Source organism: Talpa occidentalis, unplaced genomic scaffold, assembly GCF_014898055.3.
Source record: "Talpa occidentalis isolate TD23 unplaced genomic scaffold, MPIMG_talOcc4v2.1 talOcc4.16, whole genome shotgun sequence".
In the NCBI taxonomy this organism is placed as follows: Eukaryota; Metazoa; Chordata; class Mammalia; order Eulipotyphla; family Talpidae; genus Talpa; species Talpa occidentalis.
The window spans coordinates 74,088,207-74,112,131 of NW_023601653.1; the positions used below are offsets into that span (position 1 = coordinate 74,088,207).

Here is a 23,925-nt window from a genome sequence, read left to right on the forward strand (position 1 = left end):
TAGCAGACATGTAATAATGCCAAGAAGTGCTGTTGTGCTTGACTGCAGCAAACAATTATAGCAGAGGTACTTTGAGGCACCAGACCTCAAAGGATCAGAATGGAGTGTGAGCTGTCAATTTCACCACTCGAGTGTGTGCCCAGGCAGGCATGCAAGGAGTTAAAAGCCACCATTTTTGCCTGTGACCAACTACCTACGTAGTTTTTCCCTTAGATTAAATGTAGCCTCTCGGCTTACCTGCTCAGAAAAAAGTATGAACCTCTTTTGATTATTTTTTCCCTCATGCCTACTCTTTTCCCCTCATCATTTCTCATTCATAAGTGTTCAACATGGCCCTGGAACTTTACTATGTAATATGGGAGCCATTTAGCTATTTCATTTACACATATGCATACTAGCAGTTAACCCTTACATTTTTCACTGAAACCCAGTAATTGATTCTTTGTGGAGAGGCAAGCAACAGCCAAGAACTGAATTAAAGATGCTTCCCCATCTTTATGAGCTCTTTAGGGCAAGAAAGAAGAATTTTGGAATGCATACTTGCTCCTAGCATTTCTGAATCCGGCAGAGTAGGTGACTTTCTTCATTCTAGTTGTCTCACTTCCTCTCATCTGACTATCCCTCTGGGTGCATACTAGACTTACCCTTTTTTGCTGAGCTTGTAATAGTTTCTTCACTTCCTAATAGCTTTCTCTTCACTTCATGCCCATTTATCCACGGTGTCTTCATTTCTTCATACTTGTCTACCCTCCTGTTGGTGAATGACCTTATTTCCTTGTATTTTAAATGTTTACAAGTATTTTAACAAGTACTTGAAATGCCTACAACGGTAACATTTTTCATCAGCACAGGCACAGATAAACCCAGCAGATTTCCTTCCCTAACTAGCAGCAAAGCCCTTTATGGTCTGCATAAGATAGGAGCGGTTTTAGCGGAATGAAGAGTAAATAGGCAAAATGCTATTAGCACTATCATTCAGACATCAAGATTCATTGTCTTCTAAACCCTGTTTCCTATTTCACAATTTTGAGTATAAAAGAATTTTTTTCTCTTCATGTCTGGAATAAGAAATAGGGGATGTTTTGTTTTGGGGGAATTCATGCTTACAGAAAAATTGACAACAGATTTCTGAACTGTAAAACTAAGAAGAAATGATCACATTATACAAAAAAAAGATTGCTACTTATCTTCATAGCCCTTTGTAGTTCCTATACTTAAGCTACAGAGTTCTTTAAATCTGACACCTTTGGAGTTTATACTTTTAGCACCAGATATTTCTCTTAGTAGTAAAATTTATGATTAACATTTTTTCATCTCAGTGACTTAGTGGTAGCTGGATCTGAGCTCTTAATGATAACTGAGTATTTATATTTCCCCTCATTGTCCCAGTGTTATGGGGGAAAAATTATTCATTCACTTGTGACAAAACAGTAAGGCAGATGTTATTTGGGACAATTGTGATAGGTCCGAACCACTGATGAAAGTTTGCAATGGGGGAGAGAGATTGTGCTCAACTCTGAATACAATACAAGGAAAAATAGAAATTTATGGCTATGGAGCAGGATAGGGGGTTAATCGACAGACACTAACAAGAACAGCAGGGCTAAGGGAAGTCTGGCAAAACCAACCTGACGAAGTTATGTGTGTAGGCCAGAAAGATCAAGTATCAGTTGCAGGATGGTGGAGGATGAGGTGCCTAATCATATATTCAGGGTGATCAGACATTGAGGATAGATGATTCCTGATATGTCAACTGAGCAGAACTCTTGCTGGAATTGGACAATGTAAAGATGACCGCGGAAGCCCAGAGGGCAGAGTCTAGTTAAAAAGAGAGTTTCAAGGAACTTGACTGAAATTCGGTCAAGAAAAAAAAAAAAAGAAGTTAATTCAACCTAAGTGATTTCTTGGTCCAAATATTTCAATGATTAAGCAAATAATAATAGTAGATCATCTATAAAGGATGTTGAGAAAGGAATCCAGCTTAGTATAGAACTAATTTTCTAAGGACTTAGTAATATTTTTGTTATATGTCATATCACTCTGGATATTATTTGCTTGTTTTTGTCCTGATTTTTAATTTTTGTTTTGGAAGATACATGTAGAGCAGTCACATTCTATAAAATCTGTTTGTGGAGTCAAATAGAAATGTATTAAAAGTAGTTATCAAGAGGGGGTTAGGATTTAGAGCACTGAGTTTAACTTCAGATTCTCTTTCAACTTTTTTCTTGAAGTTTTAGTTTATTATCCTTAAAGGAAAGGCAGATACAGTATATACAAGTTTTCTGAATGACTGTAGCCTTCAAGCTAAGCACAAAATCTAAAGCTAACAAAAGTTTCAGATTCTCAATATTAACAAAGTTTGTTGTTTGTTGGAAATTACATCAGTGTATCTTACAAACTGTTCTGAGGTTTTGGCTTCTTTATAGGTTTTTATGAAGATGCAGACCTGCTAGTCGTGTTTTTATCCAGTGCATCTCTTATGAGAGTATAAGATGAGGACTGTCCTTGAATATATATTTTCTCTATTTGCTAGGATTAAAGATGAGTGAAGACTAAAGCATTTATCCTTTTGTTTGTGGTTCACCTGAGAAGGCTTAATTAAGAGATTGGAGCTCAGGGGCCTCCCCTGGTGGCGCAGCGGTTGAGCTCTGGGGTTGCGAGGCTGCCCGCAGCCTCTGCAGCGCCAGTTCAATCCCCGGCCACCAGCAAGGGTCCCACAAAAAAAAAAATAAAATAAAAGAGGGAGATTGGAGCTCAGAGACCATTAAGAATAAAAAAGCTGGGGCCTCCCCGGTGGCACAACAGATTTATCACAGCGTTGTGAAGCTGTCCGCAGCCTCTGCAGCACCATTTCGATCCCCAGCCAACCAGGAACCAACCCGCATGGCGCAGCAGACCTTTCCTGACTCGCCCGCTGCTCCCCTCAGCAGTATATTTCGGTCCTTCTGCCTGTTCTGCTCCTTGCTCTATCCCTGGTGAATTCTCTCACCTTCCTGCACCTCTGGCCTGTACCCCAGTGCTTGTATAAATAAATAAATCTTTAAAAAAAATAAGAATAAAAAAAGCTTATTGAATGCCATAACTTTATGTACGATGACGAAGTCAGCTTTAAGTCAAGACAAAGAGGTTTAGTTAACAATTTAGGGTTTGCACCTTACACAGGTGAGAATGGCACATATTTAAAAAACCAGCAACAACAAATGTTGGCAAGAATGTGGAGAAAAAGAAACTCCTACACTGATGGTGGGAGTGCAAATTGGTCCAACCACTATGGAAAGCTGTATGGAGATTCCTCAAACTACTAAAAACAGAGCTTCCATATGACCCAGCAATTCCACTTCTATGACTCTACCCAAAGGACACAGAAACATTAATTCAAAAGGATACCTGCACCCCTGTGTTTATTGCAGCACTATTTACAATATGTAAGCTATGAAAACAATCCAAATGCCCAAAAACAGATGACTAGATCAAGAAGATGGGGTATACACACGCAGTGGAATACTATTCAGAAATCAAAAAAGATAAGCTCATGCCATTCGCAGCAATTTGGTTGGAGCTGGAAGAGGTTATGCTCAGTGAAATAAGTCAGAAGGAAAAAGAAAAATATCGGATGGTTTTGCTTATAGGAAGAACATAGGGGAACCAAATAAGGGATCAGGAAATAAATAATAAAAAAATTAACAGGAAACTATAAATCCAAGACATTCTGTGGGGCAGCGGGGAGGAGAGGGATCAAAACAGGGGAGGGAAGAGCATAAGGGACTATGGTGATGGTCATGGGTGAATTGGTGGTGGGAATTCTATAGGGACTACACCTGAGAGGAGAGAGCAAACACTGTACAAAAAATGAACAATGCTGTAAAATATTTTTTTTAAAAAATTTAAAAAAAAAGGTTTGCCTGAAGTAAACTTCAAAATTAAAACAAAGATAAATCATGAATTGATACATTTTAATTCTTACATACATTCAACATGTTTTCATGATTTGTTTTTTTTTGATGTAGGGTAGGACCACATCTTACTCATAATATTCCCATCAACTAATACTGGCTATAGCATGGTACAAAGGCTTTCACTAAATGTTTGTTAAGTGAATTATATAACTTATTAGTTCTAATATATGTGGATCTGATATGCAGTATACCTAACCAGTGTAACAAAAGCATTGTGTGGGTTTACTATTATTTTTTCAAAGAAATATCTCTCACAGTATAGCTGCCTTTAAGTGAGAATATATCACAAAACCCCCAACCCTTGTAAAGACACAAAATACTCACCTTTATTATTGACTAGAAGCTAAACTTAGTTTTTGAGAGGGGAAGAAAGACTTTGAAGCCAGATTGATGTTTTATTCCCTTGCCTCCTTTACTTACTTTTCAGAGACCTTCTGCTGGGGCCTCTGGACCAAAATGCCTTTAAGCAAATAATCTCTCTGGAAAGTTAATCTGTTCGTTGTTCTGGAACTTTCTTGATGTTCCTATGTTGGAAGATAGCGGTGTAAGGGGAGCCCAATGAAGACATTAAAGTTACACTAGCATTTATGCAGTAATACATGGACAGTTGAACCTGCCTCTGAAAACTTCAGTGGATAGAAAAAAAAGTTTGTCGTCAATTCGGGCAATGAGTTAGCTTCATTGCTTCATTCATCTTCAATTACTGTCTGTATCAAACACTGCAGGAGCAACTCATCAGTCTTCCAAAAGACCTTCAGTCATCCAACCTTAATTTAGTAAAAAGGAGGTTAAAATACCTTCAGAAGATCTCTGTCCTTTGTCACCATATACCAGCAAACGCTGGCCTCTGAAACCAATTAAGCATCTAAACATAAGCAAATAAATCCTCCCAAAAAGAAATAAAGCTCCCAGTAAATCAACAAAAAAATATCTCTTAAGCCTTTGTGTAATATAAATTCTTTTCCTTAACAACTTGGCAAATGTAGGATTGGCGAAATTTTGCCTTCTAGGCATTATATTTGCTACAAGTAGAGGTAATCTTGACAAGTTCATTTTTTAAGTTCTTCTTCCCTGTGCCAAAAAAGATATATAACTGTAGCGCTGCACAGCTATGGAACTAATGTGACCTCACCACATTTCTGATGGTTTTTGGTAGAACTCCTTGCCAATGTACAGAAGTAGCATGTGGGCCAAAGACTTAAGTTACAGATCCTGTAAGGCATCCTCTTTCTGCTTGGGAAGTGTCTCTCTTCCCTCTTGAGATAAGGCAGTGACAGTTCTTCCTTGTGGGAAACACAATTTCTTTTCTAAGTGACCTAGTTAGGCAGAAAAAGAGATAAGAGCATTTCCCCCATGATTGACAGGGCTGATGTGTCCCAGAGAGACCAAAGTCAATTTATTTATTTATTTATTTTTTACTGATAGATTTGATTGGGACCTTTGTTAGTTGGGCGGTTTCATATCATCCCACAGAAGTGGCTATAAGTTTAAAAAAAAAAAAACTTTAACAAGAAAAACAGACATCTTAGCCATTCTATGGAGTGCAAAGGAAAAAAAAATCTATCACTTAAGTTTTCAGTTGGACTTCAAGAATTGCAGAGTACAAAACATTATCACTTTTTTTTTAATCACTTAGCACCTCAACTTGAAATGTGTTTAAATTAGTCTGAAATTCATCTTTGGTTAAGAGCAGGAACCTAAAGTCCATTTTTCATCCCTAGTCACACAGTGGTGAGCTAGTATCCTTCTAAATTCTATTTTACTGTAAGAAATTTCACCTTTCCTTTACTACCATTTATCACATTGTTCCCTTCCTCAGTGATCATACATTTTTGTGTCATTTTTCCAATCCAATCAGTAACTGCCTAAGCTATCAGCCCTGCAGCCCAGATGTGATGACCACCTCCCCCAAGCCCACACACACACACACACACACACACACACACACACAAAATGGGAATTAGTTGTACAAACCCAGTAGGAGAAATCTCAACAATTTTTTAGCCAGTGTGTGTGAAAAAAATAGAAAGTCCAAGTTTTTTTTTTTTTTTTTTTTTTTTTTTTAAGGATAATGAAAGGGGACTGCATTACTTGAAGGCCTGAGGGAGGTGGTACTAAAACCATGACTACGGTATAGTTAGTGAAGTACAAAGTGTACGTGCATTTAAATATTTCACTTTGAAATTCTCTGAATTTTCTATAGTGAGTAAATATTTGTGGTGAGAAATAAAATACAATTCTTTTTGAGAGATCACTAGTGAAAAATTGTCCAATTTCCCCACATTCCGTATCTCCAAACTCAAAACAGTCTCTGTGGTTGACTGTTGATGTGTCTATGATAGGTAGGAAATGCTAGCCCCAAATTGGTACCATGATCCTGCCAGTTAGGGGCTCTTACAGAGCCCAAGAGGCTGTCACAGCAAGACCAAGTGTTTTTACTTTTAGAATTGTGTGTGTGTGTGTGTGTGTGTGTGTAAAAAATAATAATGCTAAATTAATTCGTATTTTCTGGTTAGTTTAGCCAGGCTCCTTCTTCTAAATTATATTATACTACATAGTCCTAAAGTGATTTTTTTTTTTTAAGATTTATTTATTTATTTATTTATTTATACAGGCACTGGGTACAGTCAGAAGTGCAGGAGGGGGAGAGAATTCACCAGAGCCAGAGCGGGGAGCAGAGCAGGCAGACTGAAGTACACTGCTGAGGGGAGCAGCGGGTGGCAGGAGAGGTCTGCGCGCCATGTGGGACCCTCCTCTGGTGGCCGGGAGCAGCCGGGGGTCGAACCGGCGCTGCAGAGGCTGCGGGCAGCCTTACAACCCAGCGCTCAACCGCTGCGCCACCAGGGAGGCCCTAAAGTGATATTTTTAGTAAGCTAAAGATTGTTTTAGCCTCTAAGCCCTGATTATTCCCTCTTTTAATTATTCCATGGAAATATTGTTAGAAACAAAGGAAGTATTTCTAGTTTTCCAGACACAGTTCTTGTGATATAATGTTAAATGCACAAATAGTGTATGAAGCGAAAGGCGAAGTGTGATAGTGTTACAAAGACTTGGAAGAAAGTCCTCAAAATTTTGCAGATGTTTACTTCTCAAATACCTCTAAGCTATTTTATGACTTCTTTTATACTTTTCCTCCAAAATTTTCATCATAAAATATGTATTGTTTGCATGATAAAAATATAACATGTTAATTCATTTAAATTCCTGAAAAGAGAAAGGAAAGCAGCAAAAGCAGTCCTCTGGGGAGGCCAGAGGGAAATGACTGTCACTGTTGAAAGTAATACCCGGTGCTGTTTCTGTTGACCTAAAGATTATCAAGCTTCTTATTCATTAGGTGGGTCAGAGGTGTCCTGTTGATGAAAATGCCAGCCTAGTGACAAGCAACAGGTGCAGGCCTCTGCCTTGTAAGCCCTGGGAACATTTTGAGAATTGCCAGCATTTTGGCAGGGTTTTGCAACTCTCACAGCTGCTATGTATCAAGCAGATGCTGCTTTCACATTTCAGTGTTCTGCGATGTGAGCTCTGGCCCAGCTCTTCCTAAACACGCTGGGTTTTGACCAGCTACCATGTACCTGGCCAGAGTATTGTCATGAGAGCTGACAAATTAAATTTTGGGACATCAGTCATCTGGCGTTTAGTCTGCTTCCAGGGAGTCAAAGGAATAGTTACTGATCCAGGCTAAAGGGAATAGAAAAGTAAAATTAAAGCAGGTCTGTTTGTCAAGAAAAACAAGACCAATGCTACAATTGAGAGAGTTTCAGAGAGTCCTTGGCTGTGAGTCAGGTATCTAGTGTTTTTTAAGGATGTATCAATCGCTGTTTTAAAAGAATATCGAATAGCTTCTGTGTAATGAATGAGAGCAGCGTAAGCCAGGATGAGGCAGATTTAGAAATGAGTTCCTCATCACATCTCTTGGCCAAGAAAAACATGCACCTTCTCCAGAGACAGAATTTTTCTTCCATTCTAGGAGGTAGAGGAACACATGAAGTATATGTTGTCCAGACTTTCAGATGAGCAAATTTCTCTAGCAATTCTTTGTAATCTACTCATAAATAAATGGAAAGAGAAATTATGAGGTAACTGGAATCTTTCTATATCAGGATTGTCATCTCTGTAAAAACAAGTTAGTTCCGTGCCTAATCCCCTGCCTAAATACGGAACTCTCAATCTTGTGTTGATACACTAAGCCAACATTCCCTCTCTCCCCTAGAATGGCGGTTGGGTGTGACAGTGTAAATTTGCAAGTGTGTGGAACAATTTCATTTTATGATTCTAAAGATTTTTTTAAGATTGATTTATTTATGCATACAAGAACTGGGGTGTAAGCCAGAGGTGCGGGGGTGAGAGGATTCACCAGAGAAAGTGGGGAGCAGAACAGGCAGATCCACTGAAATACACTGCTGAGGGGAGCAGCAAGTGAGACAGGAGAGGTCTGTGCCATGTGGGTTGTTCCCTGGTGGCTGGCAGTAGCTTGATAGTGTTGTCTTTAACCCCTGTGCCACCAGGGAGGCCCAATTCTAAAGATTTCAATAGCAATTGGAAGAGCTTTAGTCTTTGGTTAGTCTTTGGTTAGTTTTCTTTGACTTGGGAGGCATGAAAATATTTGAACTTCTTGTTCCAGATTGATCTTGACTGTCTTCATTTTTTTACCTCAGATCATCCAGCCCCTCTTAGAACTTGACCAAAATAGAAGCAAATTAAAGTTGTATATTGGACACCTGACAGCCCTCTGTCATGACCGTGACCCCCGGATCCTTCGTGGACTGATTCCACCAGCTTCCTATGACTTGGACGATGACCAGGCAGCTTGGGAGAATGAGCTGCAGAAGATGACCCAGGAACAGGTAAGTCTCAAACTTGAACTTGAAAAACTCTTAATTTGAATTTTTTTCTTGGTCTTACCCTGAACATTATTTTTTTTCCCTTGGAAAGACAATTTTAAGTCCATAAAGGCATATTTGAAAAACATTATTAAACAATACTTTTTCCATTTCAAAGATTGAGCATTTTTCAGAAAGTTTGAGTAAATGAAACTAGGAATTCATTGATAGTCTCTCCACTGTTAAAACCAACCACTGTCATCATCAAAACAATTCTCATTTACATGAATTCTGTTAATATAATCATATTTCCCCTTGCTTAAGAATGTGCTTCAGTTACTTAAACTATTATTTGAGGTGCATGAAATTGTATTTTCAGCAATATCTCCTGGGAAACCCATGTCTTACATCATTTGCAAAGGAATATAGCAATTAACACCACCTTCTGTAAGCTTCTCCGTAGCTGCTAAAGATTGGTAGAGAAATCAGCCAATTTTCTTCACTTCACTCCAAATAAGAATTAAGGAAATGATGCAGGCTATTGAGGAAGATGATTTCTAGTAATACAAAAATGATTTGATTTTAGTTCTTAAAGTCCAAGAAACATAAAATATGAATCACTGCCAAATATGCATGTTGGTTTATTGTATATGTGTGTTGCTTATGTTTTGTATGGGGGAGGTAAAGCCTTCTATTGACATTTGTATTAATCAACTGTGTGTCCAGTACCTTCTGCCGCCACTGTGCTCTCCTATTACTATCCCTTTGAGAAAAGGACAATGAACTTTTCTGTTTTTTTTTTCAGTGCCATATGCCCTGTACCAAGAACAGTACCTAGTGTATAGTACCTATTCAGTAAATATTTGCCAACATATGTTTAGTATGTACTTAGTTGATTATTTATTTGTACCAAAAACAGTTTCTTCAGTGCCTTTCAACAAATAGCTTTTGGTAATCTGACAATTGATGTCAGTAACCAGCCACACTCCACACCCAGAGTCTTTGAAGAAATAGCTTAAGGTAGTGTCAAAGTATAATGCTATTGTACACAACGTGGTTAACGCTAAGAAAAAATTTTTATGAAGTTCAGCTTCATTTCTAAACAACTCTGTTTATGAAGATCACATATTTAATCACTCTGTGTTAGCTTCCAGAATCACAGCACATAATTGGAATTCCAGGTCCAGGTTTCCCACGTAACAGTTATACCATGTACCATCTCCTGCTACATGACGTACCCTCGGTTTCTTGTCAAGTCTTCTTGCCAGCTCTTGGGATGGAAGCCTTGTGTGTCTCCATAAATCTGGCATTGACCCTAGCAAGTAGAATTAATTCTACTCAAGGAGTTGTTATTGGTTCTTAAGTCAAGTATTCGATAACTACATAAAAGTTGTGGGAAATTTTCAACTTAAACTTTTCTGACAGCTGCTTTTTTCCTTTAATGTCAATGCAAGTAGTTCTGGGTTTTAAATTTTCACGTATTTCATAGAGCTTAAGGAGTGGCACCCTAATGTGTTGGGGAGAAATAACAGTTGGGTTTTCACAGAAACATAGATTTGCAAAGGTTACACTGAACATACCACTTCCTTAGTTTCAGAAAGTTGCAGCCAGGTGGGATACTGCAGATATGTGCAGGTGTATATGATGGAAAGATCACACTCATGTGTGATCTTGCTTATAGCTGCAAGTGATTCTATTCGACTTTACCATGAGGTGAGGAAACATTTATAAGTCTCCCATGACCCTCTTATTCCTACGCTGCTGTGTTGTATAACGTGATTTCCCTGCAACTATAAACTTTAACTTTCCAGCATGTCACCAGTGCAATGGCTCATATAGTTATTGGAACATAATAATGTTCTTGGGTTAAAGTGTCCTAGTTTGGAGATGTTTTATGTATTGTGACTTTATACACACTGACCAGTGTCAGATAGTGACCATAGACTGAGTAGATTTGGGTTTGATGACTGCAGTTAATGCATACATTGAAAGTATTTTAGTTTGCGGGTGAGTGGATATATGCAAGTTACATTTTAAAGGCTTAAGTATTCAGGTCCTATTCCTTTGGTTTCCCCTATCTCTCTCTCTCTCTCTCTCTCTCTCTCTCTCTCTCTCTCTCTCTCTCTCTCTCTCTCGCCAAGCATATATTATTCAAATAATGAATTTAAGGCCACTTAACCTTAACCTCTAGTTGCAATCTTGTCAAGTTCCAACAATTAAATTAGGACCAAAATCATACTTTATGACCAAAAATAGATTATTTTTAACTATCTTGTATACATGAAAGAACAGCCATTTATCTCATTGAGATAACTTTTTTCTGGTTTTCATTATATATTTTTACTTATTACCACATAAAATTAGAAGTTATATTCACAGTATTATATTTGTTCAGCTTTAAGGTTAAACGGGAGCTGGTTTCAGAAGGGCAAAATGAGTGATCAGAAACTCAGTTCTAAATCTCACAGCACTCTAAATTGAATGAGTGCTTTTCAGATTGGATAGAGGATATCCAAATCTCCTAAAGGACAATCCTCCCTTCTGCTTTCCCATCTCCAGGATTCTAACAATCAAGGGAAAATGAAGTTAAAGAAAAATAAGATAAAATCAGGAATGAGCTCTCAGGCACTGTCTACATAGAATTATGTGATTAATTTTGCACTTTGTAGTATCCTTCAAGATTAAAACAAACCAGAAGTCAGTAAAAACATCACACTTTTTTTTAAAGATTTATTTATTTATACAAGAACCGGGGTACAGGCCAGATGCGTGGGAGAGTGAGAGGATTCACCAGAGACAGAGTGGGATGCAGAACAGGCGGATGTCCTGAAATACACTGCTGAGGGGCGCAGCGGTAGAAATAGGAGAGGTCTACTTTGCCATGTGGGTTACCTCCCTGGCCGGGAATGAAACTCATGCCGCAGTGGCTGTGGACAGCTTCATGTGCTGATGCTTCACTCCTTGTGCCACCAAGGAGGCCCCCACTTACTCTTGTCTTTTTGATGATAGCCATTCTAACAGATGTAAGGTGATATCTCATTGTAGATTTGCATTTCCCTCATGATTAATGATGTCAGGTACCTTTTTCATGTACCTGTTGGTCATTTGTATATCTTCTTTGGAAAACAATTTCTCTGTCCATTTTTTAATCAGATTTTTTCGTTCTTTTGCTATTGAGATACCTAAGTTTTTGATATTTATTTTACATTTATCCCCTTATCAGATATATGGTTTGCACATATTTTTTCCCTTTCCATAGATTTCCTTTTCATTTTGTTGATTGGTTCTTTTGTTGTATAGAAGCCTTTTAGTCTGATGTCATCCCAGCAAACCATTTTTGATTTTGTTGGTTATGTGTTTGGTGCCATGTCCAGGAAGCCACTGTGTCCAGACTAATGTCAAGGAGCTTTTTCCGTATTTTATTCTAGGAATTTTATGGTTTCAGGTTTTACATTTAAGTCTTTAATCCATTTTGAGTTCATTTTTGTGAGTGGTGTAAGATGGGTCCACTTTCATTGTTCTGCATGTGGTTATCCAGTTTTCCCAGCACTTTTTATGTGAAAGGCCATCCATTCCTCACTGATATTCTTGGCTTCCTTGCCAGATATTAGTTATGCGAAGGGTATATTCTGGTATTTCAGTTCTGTTCAGCTCGTCTATGTGTCTTTTTTTATGCTGGTACCATACTGTTTTGATGACTATTACTTTGTTGTATTTCTTCTTCTTTTTTTTGGGGGGGGGGGGGGCAGGGGACCCTCACCGGCAGCCGGGGAACGAACCAGTGCTGCAGAGGCTGCGGACAGCCTCGCAGCCCAGTGCTCAACAGCTGCGCCACCAGGGGAGGCCCTACTTTGTTGTATTTCAAAATCAGGAAGCATGATGATGCTTCAGCTTTGTCCTTTTTCTCAGGATTGCTTTGTTTATTTGGGTCTTTGGTGTTGACAACAAAATTTTAGGATTCTTTTTTCAATTTCTGTGAAAAGTCCATTGGAATTTTAATAGGATTACACTGAATCTATAGGTGACTTTGGGTAATGTGGACATTTTAACAATGTTAATTCTTCTGATCCATGAACACAGGATATTTTTCCAGTTGCCTGTGTCTTCTGCTATTTCTTTCATCAAAGTCTTGTAGCTGTTAGTGTACAGATCTTTCATCATCTTCATTAAATTCATTCCTGAGTACATTATTGTTTTTTGAATGAGATTGTTTCATTTATTTCTTTTTCAGATACTTTGTTGTTAGTATATAGAAGCACAACTGTTTTCTGTATGTCAGTTTTGTATGCTGCAGCTTTATGGTATTATTTGGTTAAAACTGACAGCAGTTTTGTTGGATGAGTCTTTAATATTTTCCGTATATAAGATCATACCACCTCCAACAAAGACGGTGTTACTTTTTCCTTTCCTATTTGAATACCTTTTGCTTCTTTTTCTTGCTGATTATTGTGGTAAGGACTTTCAATAGTATGTTGAATGAAAGTGGTGAGTGTAGTAACCCTTGACTTACTCCTGGATCTTAGGGGAAAAGCTTTCAACCTTTCATCACTGATTTTGCTGTTGATGTTTGGTTTGTCATGTATCACTTTTCTTGTGTTGAGGTGTTTCCCTTCTATACCTGGTATTTTTAGCTTTTTTCCCTGAAAGAATGTTTACTTCGAGAAATGCTCTTTTTGCCTGTTTTTATAACTGTGAAAGAAATTTCATTCCCCACAGGCCTTCATGATGAATCAAATTCTAAATACCTTCAACATCCTCCATTTTATATATATAACAATTAGTTTTCATAGATCTATTGTTTTCCTAACATCTCAATATCATAACATCAATAAAAAACCATTCCATAGGAAATCTTAAGTATTGCTTTCCAAATTGTCATATATCTGATATGTTTTTTAATACAAATAATATATTTTCAAGTTTTTGGATAGTATTTAGGCAATACTCCCTATATATCAATAATCGCAAGAGAAAATTTCCTATGTTAAGCAATAATAGATGTAAGGACTTAGTCTTTGGCAGATACCAGAATGCATAAATTCTGTTTCTTTTAAATGCAGAGTCATATGCTTTAAAAAACAGCTAGCCTGCCACTTCTCCTTTATTGTGGCCTAGGGATCAACTGGCGTGGTCAGTGGGGCTGGGATCAAGGTGTTGACTGATGTAGCTGAAATGACAAGCAGGATAGAGGCTGAGAATCTGGTCAACAGCTGACATGTTTGACCTGTAATTGGATCCAAGGATCGTTGCCTATATGGGACCAAGAATTCTGCCAGCACAGCTGGCATGTTTGGTAGGTTACAGCCAAGAATTCAGCCCATATGGCCAGCATTATTGGCAAGACCAGGGCTGAAATTCAGCTGATATAGAACTGGCAGCCAGGACCAAAATGATGGCATACAAGGGTGGGAGATTGGTTGCATACAAGGAATTGAGCAAATGAGTAAATGCACTGAGGATATCGCGAACCAGGTTTATCATTGTAGGAGAAAGGAGTAGCAAACATAGAAAGGGTAAAGTCATAGCCTGTGATTGTTAGGTTGCTGTTGGAGGTATTGATATGGACTTGTGCTTTTAGCAGATAAATAGATTTAGATATCTCTCTGTGTACACTTATGTGAGCTAGAAGCAGGGACACACCAGTAACAAGGTGCTCACCTAGCAACTGGATCTTGGTTTCTAGATGGTCTTTTCTACCAAAAGAAACCAGGGCTCCTTAGAGATATGACTGAGTCTAGGGCTGTGTGCAGCAAAGTACCACATTAATCCAAAATATCTTACGCTATAAATTTAAGGAAGTGTTCCTGAAGTGGTAGGGTTATGTTAGAAGGATTGGGGGTGGAGGGGTGGGATCTCCCAGTGATGGTAGCAGATTAAAGCCTCTGATCAAAATAGAAATATCTATATCTACACTTGTATAAAGAACTTAGTGGATAAACAAATTAACTGGGAACAAAGGAAAGCTGTATCCTGTAGTAAAATGCCAGCTAATAAATGTAGAAGGGGTGATGGAAATAGAGAATCATTGTTTGGCAACCATCATGGTAATAAATAACTGATTTGGCCAAGAATTGTCAACGAATGTGAAAAACAGCCCATGAAAGTTGGTTGAAGAACAGGATAGTTACATAGTCTGAAAGAATCTCCGCTAAAAAATTATTTCACTGGATTAGCACAAAATAGTGTACATTGGAAAAACCTGGCAAAGCCAATCCTGAACTTTCACCCAAGGAACTGAGTCATAAATAAGTGGGTATTGTTTCAAGCTGAGTTACCAATGCCTTTTTGGTAATTCATTACACAGTGATTTAAAAAAAAAATGTAGTACAAAAAAAAGGACAGAAGACTTGTGCAGACACTTCACAAAAGAAGGTAAAGTAATCACATGAAAAAAATGCTTGGAAATGAAAGCCACAATGAGATAATACTACAGTACCATGAAAATGGCTAAAATGACCAAGACTTGACATTAGCAAATGTTGGTGAGAATTTGGAGCAACTGGATATTTGATACATTGCTAGTGAGATTTTAAAATGATATAAGACTTTGGAAAACTATTAGGTGTACATCTCTCTTATAGCCAGCAATTCATTCATTATTTACTCAAGGGAAATGAAAACTTATGTCCACAAAAAGACATGCACTAGATTGTTTATAGCAGCTTTGTTTATAAAAACCCCATACTGGAAATATCTTATATGTTCATTAACAGAATAGTTTGGTTTTTATGCCCAGATTTCCTTAATGTAGTGGTTATCATGTTCACCTGATGCAGAATAGTTTGGTTTTTTAAAATTACTACATATCATATAATGGGATAATAACCAACAGTAAACAAGAATGAAGTACTAATACAAGTATAACTTCATAAATCTCAAAATACTATCCTAAGCAAAAAAGTCAGATACATAATAATATGTGATTAATGTATGATTCTTTTTATATTGTATTCAGGAACAGAATAAACTAATCTATGATGATAAAAATTTGAACACTGGTTGCCTATAGGAATCAACTGAAAAGGGTTACAAGGAGCTTTCTGGGGTGATAGAAATGTTCTCTGTCTCGGTTGGGTAGATGGCTATATGGAGCTGTGTGTTTATCAAAATTCATCAGATTATACACTTAAAGATCTTTGCATTTTGTTGTATGTCAGTGATAGTTTAATTTAAAGCAAAACCAGAAATATACCCCACTACCAGTCTCCTTTTGAACTTTTTGAAGCAATTTGACTGATAGGCAGATTCCGCTATAAAGCTAAAAATGGAATTTCTCCTTAGAGTACAGATCCTTTTTTTCCATTATGAATGCCAGCCTCCCGCCAGGGGCCGACCACACTGGAATGAACTTGTATCAGCCAGCCCGCTCTGTGGGTCACAGAGCTGGGGATTCCGGCTCTCTTTCCCAGCACTCAGTCCCATTTTTAATTTTCAGGGAAGTATTGTTCCAAAACTTGGCTTAGACCTTGTCCTCTCCTTGGCTTCCTTCTTCCATTTGTTTTCTCGATTTTGATCAATCACTCTTTGGCTTTTACCCCTCTCTTTTCAAGGTGGAGAATCGGGGGGTGTTAATGCTGGAACACTATTGGGCACAGAACCTGAAAGTCATCTCCCGCACTCAGGGAAGGCATCCATCATCAGGCACTGGCAGGACATTTCTTTCTTCTCTCTTGAATGCGTTTGCACTGATTGTTGTACGACACAAGGGAGCCAAATGGACGCAGGAGCTGTTGGGGGGCACAGGATAAAGGGCAGCAGAGAGAGAAAATAAGAAAAAAAGAAAAATGGTTCTTTGTGGAGCAGCAGACTTTGTTCTGGTTCCCAACTTAAATGTTTCTGATCTGGTTTTCTTCTTTCTGTGGTGTTTAAATTTGTTTCTTCAGCTCCAGCGCTGAACTGTTGTCCAAAAAATTAAGAACAACAGAGTGTGTGAGAGGCTGAAAGAGAGACAAGACCAGCAATGCAGCAAAAAGAACGGCAGAGCCCTGAGATAAATAAGTGTCTGTCCTGGGACTGGACTTGAGGTGGTGTGTGTCTGTGTGTGAGTGTGTTAACAAATGTATTAGGAAAACCCTGTGGCGTGGCCTCACATTTTCTCTGCTCTCACACAGTCCCATACTTTTTCCTTCCTCTGACAGCTGCTATTAACCTTTTTTATGCAAAGAGCAGAGTATCTTGCCAATTGGATGTTGAAAATCTGGCAACGAAAAGCTGGTACCAAAAAAAAACAAAACGTAAAGAAGGAGAAAGAAGATGGGGAAGAATTAGCAGGCACCACAGGAGAGGCCAGGCTGCTGAGTAAGGACTCTAGGATACAAAACTGTGCTGATTTTTGATAAAATCCACTAAAACTAAGTTGGGAAAGGGAGAGGAAATGGGAATTTAACTGTAGAGGAGATAAGGAACTCTTTCACATAGTTGAAATGACACAGATAGTGAGCATTATTCACAACTCACTACCAATGTGAGCACAACCTTATGGTGCACACACAAAAGGATATCCTTAAGTAGGGACAAAATACAGGCTTTGTGCTAAATGTAAAATTATCTTGTTTGTGGAAAGAGAGAATTAAGATTGAGACCTAGCTAGACCAAAGCTCTGTTGATACACAACATCCCTCCAACCACTTCCTTCCTTAACGTGTCACTGAGAAGGAGGATTCTGCTGTTTCTGTTTTGTCTACAGGTCTTTCCCTCCATTCTTTGACAAGCAGCTCTTGATCTTCTTTACCAGTGCCTATTCCTAACTTGCAGGGCTGAATAAAATTGGACATCAGACACCTACTATCAATTCCAGTTTCATGCAATTCCAGTTTTGCAGCAGAGAATGCAAGAATCTTATATTTTATTTTATTTTATTTTCAAATAATTTCTTTTTTTTTTTTTTTAAGATTTATTTACTTATTTATTTATACAAGCACTGGGTACAGTCAGAAGTGCAGGAGGGTGAGAGAATTCACCAGAGCCAGAGCAGGGAGCAGAACAGGCAGAAGGACCGAAGTACACTGCTGAGGGGAGCAGCGGGCGGCAGGAGAGGTCTGCACACCATGTGGAACCCTCACCCGGCAGCCGGGGATCGAACTGGCATTGCAGAGGCTGCGGGCAGCTTCTCAACCCAGCGCTCAACCTCTGTGCCACCAGGGAGGCCCTTGAAGAATCTTATATTTTAGAGTGGTTTTCATTAGCTTGACCTTGCATTGGACTCTTTCGAGTTCTAAAATATGAATATGGAATATTGTTTTCATCAAAAAGTTCTGTATTTATCGAGAGCGTAGTGTTTTCTAGCTGGCCTAATTGCATTTTTCCCTTTCTGTTTAAAGTATGAGAGAAGGTTAGCACTCCTGATTCTCTAGAGCTCCTGCAAGAGCAATTACTTACATTCTTGGAATTTTAATGAGCCTTGACAGCTACTATAATCCAGTACATTAAGCACGAGGCTGTCGTCTCCAATGTCATCTTCCAGAGATAACGCTCCCGCAAGTAAGCAAAGAAGATTAATCCTAGTGAGTGCTGAAACGTGACCAACATAGGTGCCGCTGACTTGAAGCCCATGGACTTAGAAACTTTAGGAATGACTGTTTTCCAGTCCTGTCAAAGCTCTTGAAATAAATTGTCCTTAGTTTTCTTCCAAACTGTTTTATTTCTTTACAAAAGATTCAGGGACAGTATAAAAATAGAATTATCTTAAATTTCTTCTAGGCATTAGCTACAGTAAGTCCACAATGTCATTGACAGGTTTCTGATATCAGGAAACCAACTTTTAAGCAAAAACAGCGTATAAGAAACCAATTCTACTGGACTGATACTAATAGGAGTTAAGTTCCGATGGCATATTACCCTGCCACAAAAGCATCATCAAATAAAAACCCAAAACACTTGTAATACTAAAATAATCATGTATATATTCATTCATTCATTTTCCAATCTGCTTATTCTGGTTCAGGGTGGTAGATGGCTAGAGCCTGGGCAGCTCAGACACAAAGCAGGCACCCACTTGGACAGGAGGCCCTCGACTCACAGGGTGCCTCCCACCCACCCACACCCACACCCCCTCAGACCAGGGCAACTGACACTGAGCTTCACATGCACATCTTTGGGGTGTGGGAGGAAGCTGTCGTACCCAGAGAAAACCCATGCAGACCTGGGGGGAACCTGCAAACTTCATGTATTATGGCCACTGCTTGGAATTGGGTTTTTTTCTCCTCAACATTTTAACAAAATGACACTGAATGAAATAGTGTTATTTGAGGACTGCCATACTATGGTCAGTATCTAGGGCTCTGAACCAAGTTTGTGGTCTCAGGACACCTGAAGGACACAGAGGTGGTACCAGTGGTTATAGACAACAGTAATTCTCTGGGAGAAACCTACATTCCTTAAAAGAAAGGAAAAGGTGTGGGACTCAGCCCTCCCTCAGTGGGGCATGACTTCCCAGCTATAAAAGTCAAAAGGATCACCCTGAAATATAAGCAGTCTCTACACACGGACAGACAGTCAGGCCATTCCCACTGCCGCCCCTTAATCCCCCCCATTACTCACAGCCCTGCTTTCCCCGGAGAGTCGGAAGAAATAACCCCCACCTCCTCCCACCCTGTGTTATTCACCTGTCTGAAGAGTCCCTGCTACTTGAGTGACCTGACCCCCAAACAGCCACAAGCAAGGTGTTCTGACTACTGGTATTATTACTCCCTGAACCTGAAACAGAATCTGCTGTCCGCCTTACAAGAACATCCTGCTGATGGGGCCACTGCCATAAAAGTGAGGTTTTTTCCCTGAACCCCTCCCTCCCAGGGCTAAATAGGTGAGATGGGAACAGGCCACAGCACAGCACACAGCACTCAGAGGGCAAGTGAAGATGTGCTTCTGCTGTCTGGAGCTAGAATTGAGGAGTCATCCTCTGTGGTACTGTATAGCAACCATGTTGTGTTTTCAGGGCTGCCATAACAAATACCATATGCTGGGTGGGTTGACATTAGAAATTTATTTTCTCGAAGTTCTAGCGGCTGGAAATTCAAAATCAAGGTGTCTGCAGGGTTGGTCACTTCTGAGGCCTCTGGCCTGGGCTCCTTGCTGTGTCCTCACACGGCCTGCCCTTTGTGTGGGTGCCCCTGTGTCTCTGCAGATGTCTAAATTTCCTCTTTTCATAAGGACACCAGTCAGATTGGAATCGGGCTCGCTCTGACAGCCTCATTTTAACTTAATCACGTCTTTAAAGAGATGAGATTTGGTGAGCCTCCTCTTCAGTAAGCCAGGCCTACCTCCTTGGAAGTACTTGCTTTGGTGAGGACTTTACTTCTCATGCCCAGATATTCCTTCCATGTAGAAATAAAGCTGTGTGACAGCAGTTGAGAAAGCCATGGCTTTGCCCACACTTCCTAGGGAAACTGTAATCACAAGTATGGTGAGCCTTCAGCATCCATTGAGGCAGATTAGACTGGAAATGTATGTCCCTGGGGTAGCTCATTCTTCACCCCTTTCACCTAAGTAAACACCGGCTACAAAATTCTCTGAGCGTGAGGGGGGCTGTGGGAATATTTTTCTCTTAACCCCAACCTTCCCCAAGAGCTTTCAGATCTCACCACATTCTTGTTCTTCCCTCTAGCAGTCCAAAATTATAACATGCAACTCCAGGCCCCTGCCCCTCCCCCATTCTCCATGACGTCCATCATATTCTGCGTGCCTCTCACCCCTGCACATGGTCTTCTGTGAGATGGTCGTGTGTACCCAGGGGCCCCTCAGAACTGCTCCCAGGACCCCAGAGCTGTGATCAGTAATCGCACTCCTTGCGTGGCCCTCTGAGCTACTGGGCCAGGAGCTTGTCCTGTACATTAGCATGTGGTTTCTTCCTCTCACCAGGGAGTCAGGAGACACCACTGAAGGAATGTATCAGGTTAGCCCTAAAAATGAAAAAGACAGTCAAGCATGATCCAGAGTTCCCTGTGGGAGCCTTTCCAGTGTCTCCCTAACATGGCCTCAGTTAAATGCCGTGTGCTAGACATAGCAGACAGCAATCCGGACAGAATGTGAAAGGAACACTGTGCCCCTGTGACTGGAGGAAACTTCCTTCTCTCTTCCTGCTTGGCCAGAGAGACTGGCTGGGCCTGGGTCAGGCTTTGTGCTAGATGAACGCTTCAGTCTTTGCTGCCATGAAGCCTTTTCTTACTGCCCTGACAGTTTCGGCACTAGATTTCTTATATTAGTTGTTTGGATTTTTGTTTTGTTTTGTTTTCATCCTTTCCCTTTTGACAGTTTTCATTTCTAAGAGCCAAACCAAATACACGGGCTGGCCAGCGAGCCTGGCTGTGTCTGTAATTCCCAGAACCCTGCTGCTGTTCTGATGGATCCCTTTGGCAAAGAAAGAAATTTTTCTCCATTTTGATAATGACAGGCCCTTAATTTGAATGCCTCTATTCATGTCACTTAACAGATTTGTAAGATTTCTAAGAGATAATATGAGATATTACCAAACCAACTTAGACAACAGTATTAAAATTCTGCCTGCCTGGGAAATCTGGTTCATTGTTTATAACACGCCACACTCTCTCAAGCCTCTAGGACAACATAGCAATCTTCCAACTGGTAAAGCCTCATAGAGGCTCCCCCCCATCTCTTTGCCTCAGAACTGCATTTCATCTAAGCATGCCACAGAGGGATGACTTGTGTTCTTGTTTCATTTTTATTGAGATATAATTGAAAAAAATTTTTTAAAGATTTATTTATTTATACAAGCACTGGGTACAGTCAGAAGCGTGGGAGGGTGAGAGAATTCACCAGAGCCAGAGCAGGGAACAGAACAGGCAGACGGACGAAGTTCACTGCTGAGGGGAGCAGCAGGCAGCAGGAGAGGTCTGCGCACCGTGCGGGACCCTTGCCCAGCGGCCGGGGATTGAACCAGTGCTGCAGAGGCTGCAGGCAGCTTCACAACCCAGCACTTAACCGCTGTGCCACCAGGGAGGCCCTATAATTGACAAATTTGTAAGGTACTTAAGTATACAGTGCAATGGATTAATGGAGATGTACCTCATGAAAAGAGTCCCTCCATGAAGTTAATTAATGCATCCATCACTTCACATGCCTTTTTTTAAATTCTACTCTGAGCAAATTTCAATTATACAATGCATTGTTATCAGCTAAAGTCCAGGTGGCTTTAGTGGGATGATATATCGCAGTTCCTTTGATGTCCTGAGAATGTTTTTAGACAAGAAATGACTCCCAGGCCTCCCTGGTGGCCAAGGGGTTAAATCTCAGCACTATGAAGCTGTCAGCAGCCACTGCAGCAAAGCGTTCAATCCCCGGCCAGGGAGCTACCCATATGGTGCAGCAGACCTCTCCTGTCTCGCCCAGTGCTCCTCTCAGCAGTGGGTTTCAGTAGATCTGCCTATTTTGCTTCCCCCTCTGTCTCTGGTGAATCCTTTCACCGTCCCCACCCCCAGCACCTCTGGCCTATACCCCAGCTCTTGTATGCATAAATAAATAAATCTAGAAAAGAAAAGAAGTGATTCCCCACTCTTGGCTCTTGGACTGTAATGTAAAGAGGCCAATCAGACCAATGGAAATCTCTTATGAGGGTTTGGTGTGTATGTGGAGGGATCTGTTCCCACTTTTATCTTTTGTAATCATGTTTTCTGTTTTCTTGCCATGCTTTCTTTGTCTCCACCTCCTCTCTCCTTGTTCAGAAAAGGAATGACATTTATCAAGTTACAACCTTTCAGGAAAGATGGTGACATAGGAGGATCTTAAACACAGAGTATCACATAGGAAAAAATCAAATTATCTCAGCCAGGGAAGAATGCTTCAGTGAAGACAGCAGCCAGCATTTGAGCAATGTCTAGACATAAGTTAAAAATTAAAGACATTAGTACTTCAGTGACATCTGCAAATACAAAATAGAATCATCAGGACGAAAAAGCTTGTGCTGATTTATGTACAGATAGCTGTCTAAAACTGGATTGTTACATCCCTTGTACTTGCCTGGTTTCAGTTCCTGCTGTGTGTAAGATTACTTTGGAGTGACAGGTGTTACCAACATGTGTTTTGGGCCTATAGATGGTCATTGACTCAACTCATTTGTCTACTTTTACCTGGCTTTCTTGACCTTCCAGTGGTTGACTTTCACAAAATCATGACCAATCTAACCTTCAGAAGACTGATAAGCCACTTGAGGGCTAGGACAACTTTCAGAGGTCTGGTAGATAGATAACAACACCAGATTTCTTGTAAAACTTTTCTCCGAAGCAGGAGAGATGGCCTCTTTTTCTCGACAGAGAACTTACGCCATCTGTTAAGTTGAGTGTGATCCTCTAACCACTCATGGTTACGCGTGAAGGACAATACATATTTAAACTTTCTTGAGGCAAATGCTCCTGTCAATTTAACGTGTAATGGTCACTTTACCCTTCAGGCCTCTGTTGTCTTATTCATTAGGTCAGAGAATTGAACTGGTATTTCTGTTAGCTTCTTTCCAGGTTTTTGCGTCTAAATTTCAGAATTGGCCTGCTTGTAGATCGAGTAGTTCCATTGCTTGATATTTTGTGGAGGAGGAGGTTAATGCAGAAAACTAAATTATGTGCATTCTGTAAGTAGAGATTCATGAAAAATCTTAACTGTTTGATTTCCTTCAAGGCTAGGGACTTGCCAGCATCACATTTCAGAACTTCCAGTGTCATAGATGGGAAACAAGACAAGTTCTTGTTTTCCTCTTGTTTTTGTTTTGATTTTAATCTTTGAAAACAAAGGCAATACACCTTAGCTGCCCTAAGACACAGGGCAAGCATTTGTTCACCTGCTGTGTGCCAGGCATGAAGTACCCTTGGTAATATTAGGAAGTAGTTGCTTTGCACACTTGGGAGGCTTCATCCTCCCTTGACATTTTAGTCAAGAGGCAAAAAGCAGAAGTTCCCAGAGAGTTGAGAGTATACTGTGGGAGTCAGTGGAACTCTGACTGTGGATCTTGTATATACAGGCCCCATTGGTGAATGAAGCTAAATTCTTGTTTTTGTTATGCTATTTTGTTCAAAATTAGTCATGGAAGAGCAGTAACATCTTATTTACTTTTGGTCTAAGCAACAACAGCTTTTCCTTCTTATAAAAACAAATTCAGACATTGCCTGGCAGAGGAGTTCATAACAAGAGAGGAGGCGGGGGAAGAA

The 23,925-nt window shown here is 39.9% G+C and overlaps 1 protein-coding gene across 4 annotated transcripts in view; it reads left to right on the forward strand.

Annotated features, from left to right (window-relative positions):
• ERC1 (ELKS/RAB6-interacting/CAST family member 1) overlaps nucleotides 1-23,925 on the forward strand; it is a 302,352-nt gene that overhangs the window by 261,768 nt on the left and 16,659 nt on the right. For all 4 annotated transcript variants that reach the window (XR_008552294.1, XM_037514597.2, XM_054696560.1 and 1 more), the window contains one exon: nucleotides 8,612-8,800. Coding sequence is in view for 3 of the 4 variants with exons in the window: in XM_037514597.2 (XP_037370494.1) it covers nucleotides 8,612-8,800 (189 nt within the window). In the remaining variant the exon portion in view is untranslated. The remainder of the gene's footprint in view (nucleotides 1-8,611; nucleotides 8,801-23,925) is intronic.